This window comes from Alnus glutinosa, chromosome 13, assembly GCF_958979055.1.
Source record: "Alnus glutinosa chromosome 13, dhAlnGlut1.1, whole genome shotgun sequence".
NCBI lineage: Eukaryota > Viridiplantae > Streptophyta > Magnoliopsida > Fagales > Betulaceae > Alnus > Alnus glutinosa.
The window spans coordinates 14106432-14119792 of record NC_084898.1 but is presented as its reverse complement, the minus strand read 5'-3'; the positions used below and the strand labels follow the sequence as shown (position 1 = coordinate 14119792).

At 37.1% G+C, this 13361-nt stretch overlaps 2 protein-coding genes across 3 annotated transcripts; both read right to left on the bottom strand.

Moving 5' to 3' along the window:
- Nucleotides 1–1060: 1060 nt before the first annotated feature.
- On the bottom strand, nucleotides 1061–3217 carry LOC133854361 (expansin-like B1). The gene is made up of 4 exons (XM_062290533.1): nucleotides 2998–3217; nucleotides 2701–2807; nucleotides 2296–2607; nucleotides 1061–1610 (listed from the first exon to the last, which is right to left on the bottom strand). The coding sequence occupies exons 1-4, from the start codon at nucleotides 3140–3142 to the stop codon at nucleotides 1410–1412; spliced, it is 765 nt and encodes a 254-aa protein (XP_062146517.1). The 5' UTR covers nucleotides 3143–3217; the 3' UTR covers nucleotides 1061–1409.
- A 1461-nt stretch (nucleotides 3218–4678) lies between these two features.
- Nucleotides 4679–13149, bottom strand: LOC133854725 (ATP-dependent Clp protease proteolytic subunit-related protein 4, chloroplastic). 2 transcript variants are annotated; one of them, XM_062290982.1, is made up of 8 exons: nucleotides 12848–13149; nucleotides 11911–12114; nucleotides 10890–10945; nucleotides 8778–8904; nucleotides 8508–8585; nucleotides 6530–6643; nucleotides 6334–6447; nucleotides 4679–5043 (listed from the first exon to the last, which is right to left on the bottom strand). In XM_062290982.1, exons 1-7 carry the CDS (start codon nucleotides 13088–13090, stop codon nucleotides 6376–6378), a joined length of 894 nt encoding a protein of 297 aa, XP_062146966.1. In that variant the 5' UTR covers nucleotides 13091–13149; the 3' UTR covers nucleotides 4679–5043; nucleotides 6334–6375. The 2 variants fall into 2 exon arrangements, with proteins under 2 accessions (XP_062146966.1, XP_062146967.1); XM_062290983.1 differs by having other exon boundaries at nucleotides 4679–5025.
- Between the last annotated feature and the right edge of the window lie 212 nt (nucleotides 13150–13361).

Genomic DNA, 13361 nt, shown 5'->3' with positions numbered 1-13361 from the left:
AATCAAGAAAAAGATTAAATCGGAAATTCTCCAACAAGAGTCAAAATCGGATTGGATTCAAATTTGGATTCTGCACACGTCTCAATATTTTGATCATAACTTTCTACTCAAATCTTGGATTGCAATGAAATTTGTGGCGTTGGAAAGTTAATAAAAAATGAAACAAATATTTTAGAAATATGTTTTTCCTATTTCAAAAGTTTTCTATGCCAAAATTACAACGTAATAAAAGACCGCAAATCTGGACGAATTTGGAATCATTTTCCTACTTCGATTAAATTTTTATCATCCTACTTGAACTAAGAGACTAAGTTTCGATTTTTCTTGGATTCTTAGGGCTTTTAGGCCTCTCCTAATCTCTATAAATAGACTCCTAAACTTCAAGAGAAATGTGCTTAGCTTTAGACAGAAAATTCTTCTTGGAGGCTTGACAAGTTGAAGATGAGAAGAATATGGCAAGAGACCATCCCAACACCACGATGAGCTGCTAAATTCATATTAGGTTGTTAATGTAGCATTTTCCAAGTAACAATAGTTTAATTGTATTTTAATTTGATATTTTTTATATGGATGATGGTTGTATAACAGTGAGAATTGATTTTAATGTTTATATTCAATTATTATAAATTTCTTATCTTGTCTTAAAAGTCTTTATATTGATTGAACTCAATCCTTCATATTTTCTGTGATTATGTGAATGATTGTTATACAACGATTTAATTGATATATGATCAAGAGGGTTAGATAGGCCATGCCTAGGAAAGACGGATTGTACTACAACCTAGTTTAGTGTAATTTAGGTAGACAGTTCACAAGCTAGTTAGGCGATGTCGGTCAATTCACAAGCAGCATGCGGTCGGCAGACGATACTTGGTTTTTTTGCACAACGCTACTTTCTACGGCCCTTCATAGAGGATCGGGTCAATTTTTTTTTGACTCATTTCTTATTATTCGGTTGTATTTCATTCATTGTATTTTGTGTTTTGAGTTTGTTGTTAGGGTGTCTACCCTTTTTTGGGTATTTTGATCTAATATTCCTTAAAAGAATAGCCAAAAAAGGTGAATAAGTGGATATTTTATTCATATTCTCTCAGTAATGCATAGTACAGCAAGACGTAGAGATCACTTCTGTTGACAAAGCATACATTAATAGGATTCCCTACTAATTAACATATAATTAGATTATTTGCAAGACATAGAGAGCACTTATTGCTATTTAGTAAATTAATGTATAGTTAACATATGATTAGATGATATTATAGTACAAATCAGCACTTATAATTTAATGGCTAATTTTTACTAACACGTCATCTAATTATACGATAATTATACATAAATTTGTTACATAGAATTACTCTTTAACAACCCTTCCATTAATCATATATACTACTAAAAGAGAGAGGCTAGCTTTAAGCGAGCAGCTGAATGGCTGAGTCATAAGCAACCCCAGGCTTCCAATCACCCGGGAGACCATTTCTCGAGTGCACCCATGTTGTACCCACGCTGCCACTCACTTGGAACCTGAACTTGATTGAACCACTCGGTGGGTTAGCCATGTCCCACACCGCCCCAAAGGCTCTGCGCATGCCCCTCCATTGCTGGCCATCCTCCTGCATGCACCATAGAAAAGCCACATCCATGATCATTTATTTTTCATATCTAGCTATCCGTTAATTCTAGGGCTATAATCGAGTCAAGTCAAGCTCTATTCATTTAATTTTATTTCGAATACTAGTTGAGCTCGAGCTAGATAATTTGTTCATGTTTGACTCATTTGTTTTTCGAGCGAACCTTGTTCGCGAGCTGGACAATTAACTTATTTATTCCTTGTATCAAGTAAATGTCATTATTGTTTTTTTTTTTTTTTTTTTTTCGTTAATCTATCATAATTAAACAAAGTTACTTGAATCTTAAATAATTCAATCTCGACTTTATATACATGGTTTATAGTATGTATATAAATTCATTATTAACGCACACTCGTATACATACAAAGACACATATATCTATATCAAGACTCACAATAACAATAATTCAAGCTATATCTAATATATTAGGAAGATAATTCCTCTTTACTTAAGATCTTCTGGCTAAAATAATAAAAATAATACTATAAAAAATAATAAAAATAAAGTTATATGAGTATATATAGCTCAAATTAAAATCGGCTCATTTATTAAATAAGCTGAATTTGAGTAGAGTTTATACGAACGTGTTGTCGGACGAGCTTGTTCATTTACGACCCTACTTAATTACATACAAAGTCAACAATTGAGGATCTACGTAGGAACGTACCTGCCACAATTCAACGGCTGTGATGTCATTTTGTCCGGCTACATATATAACGAGTATAGCTAGGTAATGAGGGAATCTGCTGTGCTCGTGGACCTTAAACATGAGGTTGTAACCGGAGTATTGGCACGAGATCCTCCGGTATTCTACGTCGATCACACCGGAAGCCATCAACTCCGAGGCCACATTGGCACGTGCCAACCTCACAAAGGCACGTGGGCTGAGGATGAAGTCAGTTTTGTCTCCTTCGCCGTAGTCACTCACCACTATCTTCGCCCCTTCATCGCTGCAATATTCTGGTGTTGTGCACCTTACCTTTCTCATTAACAAACAATTAAACTAATTAGCGTATAATTATTAATTTGTAGATACTAAAGCAAATAAATAAATAAATAAATAAAATAATACCTGATAGCATGCACCGCAGCCAGTTCCATTCCTATACAGCCTGGATACTCCAGCCACGTTGCCATCGTTGACAGTCCTTCCGAATTCGCCAAACCCGCAAGCTCCACCTATAACACGTACGTACACATGCATGTGCATACTTAATTATAATCAGCTCAAAATTGCTAACCTATTTAATTATGTCTTTATTAATTAAACATGAGTAAGTAATGCTACTAGCTAGCTATGTAGATCGATATATAACTGGCCGGATGATGTGACAGTAAATCAACTCGGACGTTGTATGTATGAACGTACTTGGAGTCCCGTAGCAATCAGGGCTACCGTAGTAGGTTGCTCTTGAGCGTGTAAAAGTGTCTTGATCATGAGAAGCAGATAGTGAAGGCAAGAGCAGCATGAGAGAAGAAAGAAGACAGATTAGGGTTTCAGGTGTAAACCCCATGGCTTAATGATTGAAGAAGCTGCAAAGGAATATTATGAGTTAGGAGAGTAGGAGATGATGGGAAGCCAATAAATATAACCCCATATTTATAGCCGAGGAAATGCGTTGAGGGTGAGATCGATCAGGGTACCTTTTTTATCCCACTTGGGACTAGAGATCGAATGCTTGCTTACCAAATAATAAAGGTGGCGAGGTTTTGGATTTGAATAATCATGCATGTTAGTATGTTACATGTACACCCCCCCGGCCGGCCCTTAATTCACATCTAACATGGAATTAGCATGATAGGGTCGAGGGGTTTTACCCATTTAATTAAATGGGTCAAGTTATAGTTAACTTATATAGTCTTAGAGCACTCTCTTATCTTTCTCTATATAATTTAAATATTATTTTTTTACAAAATACAAATTTCTTACCTACTCTCATATTTTTTACAAAATCCCAACAGTCCTCCAATAAAAGGCAGAGAGAAAAGAGATGAGAAAGAATTATATATTTTGTATTAAAATAATGGATAAAGAAGCTAAAGTGCTACCAAATGTATTGGGTACGGAGCACTATATAACATATCCAACTGCATATGATTTTTTTAAGATTTTTCATATATTTAAGAAAGTAAACAAGCTTTAAGAAATACCCATATATATCTCGACAGACATGACCCAAAACAAAGGGCAGCTAGCAAAAGCTGTATGCTAAACAAGTACCGGATTAACTCAGACCCACCAAAGGCATCATCTGTCTGGTTGCAACGCACTAAAATAATAAATAGGGTCTTTCTCGTGTCAAAAAAGACTGAGTTCATGAATATCCAACTCCAAAGTTTGGGAGACAAGCACTCATAATTCCGTTAGCAGCTCAAAAGATTAATACAAGCGGCCAAAAAGATTTTGACGCGATTGGCGTCGGCGCAGGAGGAGGAGGACAATACAGGTGTAAAATATGTAGAGGAGAGAGGTGTACGGAGCTAGCTAGCTAGCCTAAGTTTAGAGTCACAATTGGGGTAGGTGAGTCTTCATCTGAACCGTCCATTTTGTTGTTTTTGAACCACTATCCTGGATGTGAATCTATGATTAATTATCCTATCAATTTCATCATTATTTTGATATTAATTAAATCGTTCTTTATCTGCGACACAATCATATCTGGTCTAGGCTGATTAGCTTCGTTTACCATATTCATAACACATCCAAATGCACCATCATTAAGCTGTTCATAAATATATAAGGTTAATTGGTTATGTTAAATTATATAAGTTTATGAATAAAAACTAATTTATCTGATAAACTCCAATAAATAGTTTACTGATTATTAGTATGAATTTATGAAAAATATATAAAATAATAACCGATATCTGCCCCCCATGTAAAGAATTTGAACAACTCAAAACTCAAATTCAATACTCGACTCAACTTGATACCATCTTCTGCTCTAACCATGACTCATTCAAAATAACGAAACCTTTTTGGTGGGGGTATGCTATTTAATTAACAATTATATTGAATAAAACATTGGTATAACACGTAGGACAGACACTACGCAAAAGGGGAAGCTTCCCCTTTTTTGTGCAATATATAATATAAACCATGATTCAATGCATCTTGTCACCAAGTCTAATAATAATAAAAAATAAAAAAATAAAAGAAAAAAAGTGTCTAATACATGAACAGTGCAATTAGAATTTGGTTTTGCACAGGCACGCTTGAAATAGACTGTTTGACATCAACAAGGATCAGACCAGAATACCAATTGGTAATCCTTTTGGGGATTATGAGTTTCTCCACCGATGGGATTTCCATTGGTGTGGACTGCTGCTAGCTGCTTGATGCTCAGATTTTCTTCGTATATGCTGCAACTCTTGCTCTGGCTATCTAGAAGCTAATCTGCGCACAAACTTCCATCTGATAATGTAGGCGTAAAGAAGAGGTAAAAAATCCAGAAGAGAGCAATAAAAGATGAGAAATTATACTGTCCAATAATATAATGAAGCAACCTAGAGAGTTGTCAATATTATGACACCAATTAACAAACAGGTATACCACAAATGCATGTTCTATTTCTCCAAGTCAATTGGATATTTGCTTTCCCCAACAAAATAAATAAATCAGAAACCAAGGAATATTTTGACACCCATATCAAACCATGAAAGACAGAATCTTAATTAATCATTAATTAATCTGTTCACCATGACAATAATGATTATTTCAAGAGAGTCCCAACTCAGAGAAAGCGACTCTCACTATAACGGGCATGGGCAATGACATCACTCACAACTACTTTAAGCAAATCAAGGACACACTGTTGAGACTAGGGACGTGTCCTACACTTGTCATTTGGGATGAGAAGGAAAGGGACAAAAGAGTTACCAAGAAACAGAGCAGATCACCAACCAACCAGTTGTCTCCTTACTCAAGTTTTCAGGAAGAAGAAGAGCAATAATTGTAGAGATGGTGCAGTCATGAAAAGAACTAGCAATCACATTTGAGACTATAACAATGAATAGCTTAAGAAAAGCCACAATGAGACAAGCTACACAATTGAGACTAGAGAGTGCTAAAAAGTTCAGAAAATAATATTTTTGAAATGAGTAATGCTATTTAATATACTATTATATAACTGCCATACTAATGGGATGACGCGGCACTAAAAATCAGCCTTTAGTTTTTTTTTTAACAAGTGCTGATTCAATGATTGAATTTTATTGTCACATCATCAAATTGCATGACAGTTGTATACCAATTTACAAAATAACATTGCTCTTTCAAAATATGCATATCTTGTCCTGTAATAGCCTTTTCAATTCATTCATTTATCAATCACAGCCATGCCATCAACCCAGATGGAGCTTCCATCATCATGTTAGAGAAGGTGAGAAACCATCCTATCTATGCCTTGATATGACATAGACCTTTTAGAACTTGTGGTGCCATATGACCCGCTAACTAACCAGTCTTACGTCTGAACGCCATAAAAAAAAATGTTGAACAACACAAACAACAGTCAACAAATAATTACAAGTACCATAAAGGAGCACAAAGAAGAATAGAACAATCTATTACAGACTGCTAGTGAAAACAGGGCCCTGATTGTAATCCATGAACTACTTCATGACATAAAAACCTATATGCATAAAAAGCAGTTTAATTATCGTATACTTCACATTCTGACAGTGGCTTGCGGTTGTGCTTTACCTGACTATTCCACACAATAAATAAATCCATGTTTTCCCAGAGTCAAATAAGTTGTGCCCTTTTCAGGTCAGAGACAACTCCCCGATCTTCGGAACTCCTTTCATTGTACAGTACCTGGACATATGACGGAAATACTCAGTTATTGTTGTATGAAAATTAGACCAGACATTAAAGAAAATCATTCTGCTGGAAACACCTTATCAATGATGCCATATTCAACTGCTTCACTGGGACTAAAATATTTTGGACGCCTGATGTCAGCTTCAATCTGCTCAGGTGATTTTCCAACATGCCTTGCAAAAAGATTAACCTGGAATGTAAATTAAATAACCATGTCAGGTGGTATATCGGCCCATAATTAAACGCACATCTAAATGCAAAGTAGCTAAAGTCTATCAGTCAAATGAGAATCAACTCAGAGCCGTTAGAGCAGTTTAGATGCAATTACAGCAGCATTTTATGTATAAGCACTTTTTATTCTTTTATTTTTTTGGCGGACTGTGAAATATAAGCTTGAATATTGGTTTCTATCACTACTTTCATTGCTTCATATAACAAAGGGAATAACTTCAATCAGGTCATGGCAGAAACTAGGCATTTTTTGCCTTCCAATGAAAGTATGACATGTTAGCATGGAACCAAAAAATCAAATAGAAACAAAACAGACGACCACTTCTTCAACGTATGCTAAAAAACCAAACACCCTCTGTTCTTCGACCTATGCTAGTTCTCTTGACCGGTGAATCACCGCCAATCCGAATGCCACCGACACTGCCCAGGCCCGAACGCCGCCGCCCATACTGCGCCGGGACTAATGAAAAAAAACCCGCACCGGTAACTCTCCGGTGTGGGATTTTCTCCGTCTATGTTCTCTCTCTCTCTCATTTTCTGTCCGTCTCTCTCTGAATTTCTTGTTTTTTTCTCTTCTATTAATTCATCTTCGGTCCTGATTATGAGAGCCTCTGTTGTATAATTTAAAGGAAACAAATTTTTTTTTTGTATAATCTAAAGGAAACAGAAATGCTAATATGCACACGAGGTGTATGATGAAATGCCTCACCCACACCGGTGGAGCAGTGGTCCAATCCGGGCAGAGGGACGGATTTGGGGTGGACGGTGAACCTGATTTGGGCAGATGGCGTTGGCGACGGCGTTGGTGGCGTGGTCCAGTCCGGGCAGTGATTTGGCGACAGCAGACGGGCGACCAGCAGACAAGTGACCGGCAGGCGGACGGGCGGGCAGACGGCGGACGGGCGGGCAGGCGGCGGGCAACCAGCAGACGTGAATTGGGGCAGGTATTTTTTTTTTATTTTTTATTTTTTAACGCAAATATGGGAGTTGTGAGAGGGATTGGGTACTTCAGCATCATTTCATTTTTTTTGCTTTTAGTTGACGTGTCAAGTGATTATTGGTGGGCATAAACCCACTATTTTCTGCCACTGCCGTATAGAAGGGGCTCTCTATAACAAAACCAAGGCTCTCTAAAGCTCAAATACAGGTTAAACACCGGGCAATTGGACGGTTTTTTATGTCCAATTGATGAGTCTTTTGCAGTTCTTCGACCATTTATTAAAATACGTTAAACATGATAACCAAAACCTGCATTTTTTTCTCTTTTCCTTTTTCATTTTCTAACTACTAACCCCCTCTCGCTCTCTCCCAAACACATGCTCGCACACGCAATGAATACAATGAATGAGCCATTTACTATTTAACAATCACATACATGGTTCCATCAAATCCTAAAATGGATGAGTCAGTTATTAAGTTTTATACTCTCTTATAATGGATTCATAGAACGAATAAAAATATTAGTCGTGCTAAACAGTTAAAATCTCTAGAAAAAAAGATGCCTATAGACAAATATCTGCTGAACCTTATAACCCATATGTCTTCTTTAATAAATTATATAACAGAATTTTCGAAATTGGTTCCACTTCCTTGCCTTTTAACAAACATAAAACATAAAATAAAAGGTGTAAAACACCTTTTTGTTCTTAATAAGTTTTGATGATCATAAAACAAAGCAACAAGGACCTTCTGATCATCCTTCAGACTCGTTCATAAAACAATGAAATTAACCCAATTAATAGAAATTTCAAAATGTATAATAGTGATCAAGCATGGAACATGAAAGGGCGAAAAAATGTAATATAAGGGATTATTAGACATACCAATTCTGCCTTCACATTCTTTACTTCTTTTCTAGCCAGCTCGATATCACTTGCTTGACCTTGGAATCTGGCAATTGGCTGCAGATGATTGAGAAAGAAGACCACAATTTTTATAAGAAATTTATTCCTGGTGCATCCACCACTATATCATATAAATAGCAAATTTCCATCCTTGCTAAAAGGCAAAGCAAGACTGTCACAGAAGGCAAAGACGACATGAAAGGACAATATTTCAAAGCATTAGAGATCACTGGTTGCCAAGAAAATAACCTGCTTTATCATGATTGTTGATGAGGGCAAAGCAGAACGGTTTCCCTTTGCACCAGCAGACAAAAGTAAGGCTGCTTCTCCCCAGGCATTACCAACACAGAGAGTAAATATAGGTGGCTTGACATACCTGCAGTGGAAGAGAATACCCATGTGACAGACACGCCATAGAGTTCATAAACTCCACACAATTGTAAAGATACATAAAGTCCACAGTTGATTTGCAAATGGAAGTTATTTTACAAGCTTATTTGACATCCTTTAGCCATAGAGAATCACTGAAACAAAGCCTATATAAATCATCAATTACACCAAAGCAAGTAAATGATGAATGAGGCAAAAGCAATTCAACTATAATATGGATAGGGGCTAAAACTAAGTACACAGGTAAGCAAATGTGGAAGTCCTTAAAGTGCAAGAAGATAATATCAACAAAATTGCTGGCAAAGTTGGAACAATTTCATTATACACTTTATGCTAGGGTGCTTTTATATTTTCAGTCGCAATCCTTTCGTCTACCAAAGGACTGATGTTTCTGAGCTGCATGTAACAAAGCTCAGATATTTTTAAAAATAATAAAAACATGGGGAAATTTCATAAAACCCCCCTGAACTTCCACTTGTTTTGAAACTACCCCCATAAAGTTCAAAAACTCTCAATTTCACCCTCAAACTTTGAATTTGTTACAATGCCCCCCTCCGTTAGGGTTTGACATTAAATCAAACGGCAAAAGGGGTGAAATGACCTTTATGCCCCTAAAACTTTTATAAAATTCCAAATTTACACTTAATTTCAAATTAAAAATTAAAATAGACTCGTGACCCAGCGTGGGTCATGTCTGACCCACGGCTGGGTCACCACCTGGAGAGGAGTCACTTGAGCATGGCTGCGATGCCTGGCGAGGGTTATGGCTTGGTTTACTACTCTTGCGGCCTCTGCAGTTAGAGTTTGTTGAAGAGTGCAGCCTCCTGATCTCATCTTCAACTACTCTCTCTACAACAGCAGCGATCTACAAGAAGCTTAATAAGGCATCAAAGAAGAACTTGTACAATATTTAGGAAACTTCAGGGCGGGTGAGAGAGAGTGATATAGGTTGTCTATGTTATGGAGAGTAGTTCCACATGAAGCTTGTTGGTTACCTAGTTTGTCTGGTTTTTATTATGATTTCGCTGCAGAGAGAAGGTTTGAAATTTATGGGAGGTGGGCTGTGCTTTTCTTGTCAGTGAGGTAAAATTTGGGGTCCAAAGTCGATTTTGTAGTAGAAAGTGGAATGCATGTGCTGACAAGCAGGACGAATGCCCCAGTATCAAAGGCAACTCAGCTTTGCAAGGATCTTCAGAACGGATTAAGCTCAATCTATTAGACTCTGGGCTTCCTAATTTCTCCTCTCCTGAACCCATGAATCAATTGTACTTGCACTGGGGAATTACACCACTGCCTAGCGCTTCCCCTAACCCAATCATCGAAGATCATCATCACCAGCAGCAGTCAAGCGCTTCTTCACTTCTCTCATTGAATCAACTGCATCAGGTGCAGGAGCAACGACAACAAGAACAGGAAAACTCTTCCCCTGCAGAGACTGCAGCGCCAGCAATGACGTCTGCTGACCCACGGGTCAAAAAAAAAATTAATGAAAAAAGGGCATTTGTGTCATTTTTAAGGCCTCCGTTAGGATTTAATAGAAAATCCTAACAGAGGGTGAACATTGCAACAAATTCAAAGTTTAAGGGGTGAAAATTGAGAGTTTTTGAACTTTAGGGGGGTAGTTTCAAAACAAGTGGAAGTTCAGGGGGGTTTTGTAAAGTTTCCCCTAAAAACAATAAAATAAACATTGGCATATGGAACTTTTGGGAGATTCCATCAGTGAGATGCGACATTTAAACTCAAAAGACCTCAGCAGTATTCACAAAGCACAAAATGGGGTGATACCTAAATCAGTTTAAACATTCTAGATAACAACTTTTAAACTTAAAAAGCCAAGAGAACACTCAAAAGACAAAGAGGTTCTATGTCGTCTGTAAAGTTCACTAAATGAATATATGAACCGCTCAACATAATATAGACATTACAATAGGTGAATAAAGACATATTCATGTAAGTATAAACGTTAATGACCTCATAACATCATAAATAGCAAAAGCCTCAGTCTCGTAACCCAACTTCTCGCCACCCTGAAAAGAAGTGCAAAATGCTATTATAGGCACAAATCATTGCAATTAAATACTGAAGCACCATTTCACAGCATCATATCAAAACTTGGTTTATTAAGATGGAACCAACAAAAAAGAAAATATTTATATTTGATACTTAGATATGCTAAAAGTAGGCAAAGAAGATGCTTCTCTCTCAAAGTTAAAAACGGAGACCTTGATGCTGGTTTTTTTTTTTTTTTTTTTTTTAGGGGGCGCTCTAACTTTATTTCTTTCTTTCTACCTTTCGTTTTTCTTTTATTTTCCATTTCCTTTAACTATGAAACAAACATGTCGAATACCCTGACAATCAAATCGAAGCCACATAAGGAGGTAGTCAATAAGTTTGATTTTCAATAGCTTTAAAAAAATCATCTATTTCCTTATGAGCATATACCTTTTCCCTCACTGTACCTTTACTCCACATTAATGCTGTCTATATGTAAATTAAGCTCTAAGTATCATTATAGTGATTTTTATCATTTATTCATACCATATATCCAATAATTTCATTTTTTTTTTTTTTGATAAGTATATATCCAATAATTTCATAATGCTTCCTCAGTTTTGAAGGCTCTATAATATTTTGTACCTCGATAAAATGGATCCACTACCTGGGGGCCCTATGTCAAGCAAGAGCAACAAGGTGGAATCCATGATTGCGAGCCAGGGCAACGACTTCTTTCTTCTCGGTTTTCATAGAAAGAGCTATCAAATTTGAAATAATTTGATAAAACTAAAAGCATACTTATTTTAATTCCCCTTTTTTTTTCTTGGAACAGGAAACACAAAGGATAGTGTTTGGTAAGGCAGAATCAAACTTTCAATTGCAGATCTGGTTAATCCGTCCGTATAAGATAGTTTCTATAAATCCATAATGGACACTCAAACAGAATATCCAAGGAAATTTTCAGACGCAAGCCAGAGAGAACAATGAAAATATTGACCTTGGTGGTTCCAGTGGAGTTTATGTATAGGTAGATAGGCTTGTCTGCATCTTCATACTGAAGGTACAAAAATTCTGCTAGTATCAACTCTGTGACGGAAGGAACAAGGGACATGCCCAAGTAAACAATCCGGTTTTTGTACAGGTAAGATGCCAGGTCTGGAGGAGGCTGCTCCCATGCACTTCCCCTCGAAAATGGAATAACCTGTCCACAAAAATATCAGAGAACTGCATTCGTAGAAGTTCGGAAACACATATGGCATCTTAGGGTGATATAGAAGGAACTATTAAAGAACAACTTGATGCTGCTCACATGAAAATAAAATTAAGGGTTAGACCACATATTGTTGTATTACATAAACCCAATCACCAACAAGTACTGTTACAAGTGCATTTTAGCTGTGATCTATTTGAAGAAATGATGAGGTTTTAATTGGTATATCTTAATGCATAGTCGATAACTAAAAATCAGCATACTGCTTGTCTACATGAAATGACATAAAAGCTGCTGCTTTGAATTTTTACCTTGTGCTAAGTTAAATGTCCAATATAAACAAGTTCATCCATTGCAACTATTAGACTATTAATTAAATTTACAATTTTTATCAGCTTAAAATTTTCAAACAGCTGATAATTTAATATGGTATCAATGGCGGTCTTGAGTTCAAGCCCGACTCCGTAATTTACCTTCCAATTTTAAGTTTTCATATAAAATATTCTACGTATTAAACCTCACTTATTGAGGGACTATTAGCTTAAGTTTTTAGGACAACAACCTCACTTACTACGCATAAACCCTGCAAAACTTGACAATTTTGAAGTTCTTCGACTAGATAAATAAAATAAAGTAGAGAATTTCTCGAAATTCGAAGCCAATCACGACTTAGAAACCTAGCAAATGATTTAACAATGCATTGGTATTTGGGAGAGAGTTGTACCATGGTTACGACACCTCGCTTGCCCTTGGACGCCAGACTGAGAGACAAGGGACGGAGTTTGTGGCCCGAGAAGTCGGCGGAAACGCTGCCGCCGGCGAAGGGAGGGAGGAAGTTAGTGGAGAGAGAGGCTCTGGGAGAGAAGGAGGTTAAGATACGGTTAGGGTTTGCGGTTCGGGAAGTGATGGGCGGTGCTAACATGGGCCGGTGGAGCGCTAAGCTCGGAGCGCTGGTGGCGAACTCCATAGCAAGCAGTTGGTGCTGCGCAGGGAGAGAGAGAGAGAGAGCGAGTGAATAAACGAATAGCGGAAGATTGAAGATGAAAGCCAATCTATGAAGCGGGCCACTTGAACCCAGCCCAAATACAATCTGTGAAGCAGGCCACTTGAATCCGGCCCAAACCCAATCTATACAACCGTAAGCTAACGAATTCTGTGTTGAAAAATGTTACACATACTTCCGGTCTCACACTCTCACTTCTATACTCCCTTGACGTGGCTTTTAAAATCATCATTTG

Excerpts from the sequence above, each read along its gene's own strand:
- LOC133854361 (XM_062290533.1), bottom strand. The coding sequence starts at position 3,142 with ATGGGGTTTACACCTGAAACCCTAATCTGTCTTCTTTCTTCTCTCATG. Across the intron at positions 2,608-2,700 it reads GCTGCGGTGCATGCTATCAG|GTAAGGTGCACAACACCAGA; the intron begins GTATTATTTTAT and ends TTAATGAGAAAG. Across the intron at positions 1,611-2,295 it reads CAGCCGTTGAATTGTGGCAG|GAGGATGGCCAGCAATGGAG; the intron begins GTACGTTCCTAC and ends TGGTGCATGCAG.
- LOC133854725 (XM_062290982.1), bottom strand. The coding sequence starts at position 13,090 with ATGGAGTTCGCCACCAGCGCTCCGAGCTTAGCGCTCCACCGGCCCATG. Across the intron at positions 12,115-12,847 it reads AGCGAGGTGTCGTAACCATG|GTTATTCCATTTTCGAGGGG; the intron begins GTACAACTCTCT and ends TTTTGTGGACAG. Across the intron at positions 8,905-10,889 it reads GCTATTTATGATGTTATGAG|GTATGTCAAGCCACCTATAT; the intron begins GTCATTAACGTT and ends CTTCCACTGCAG.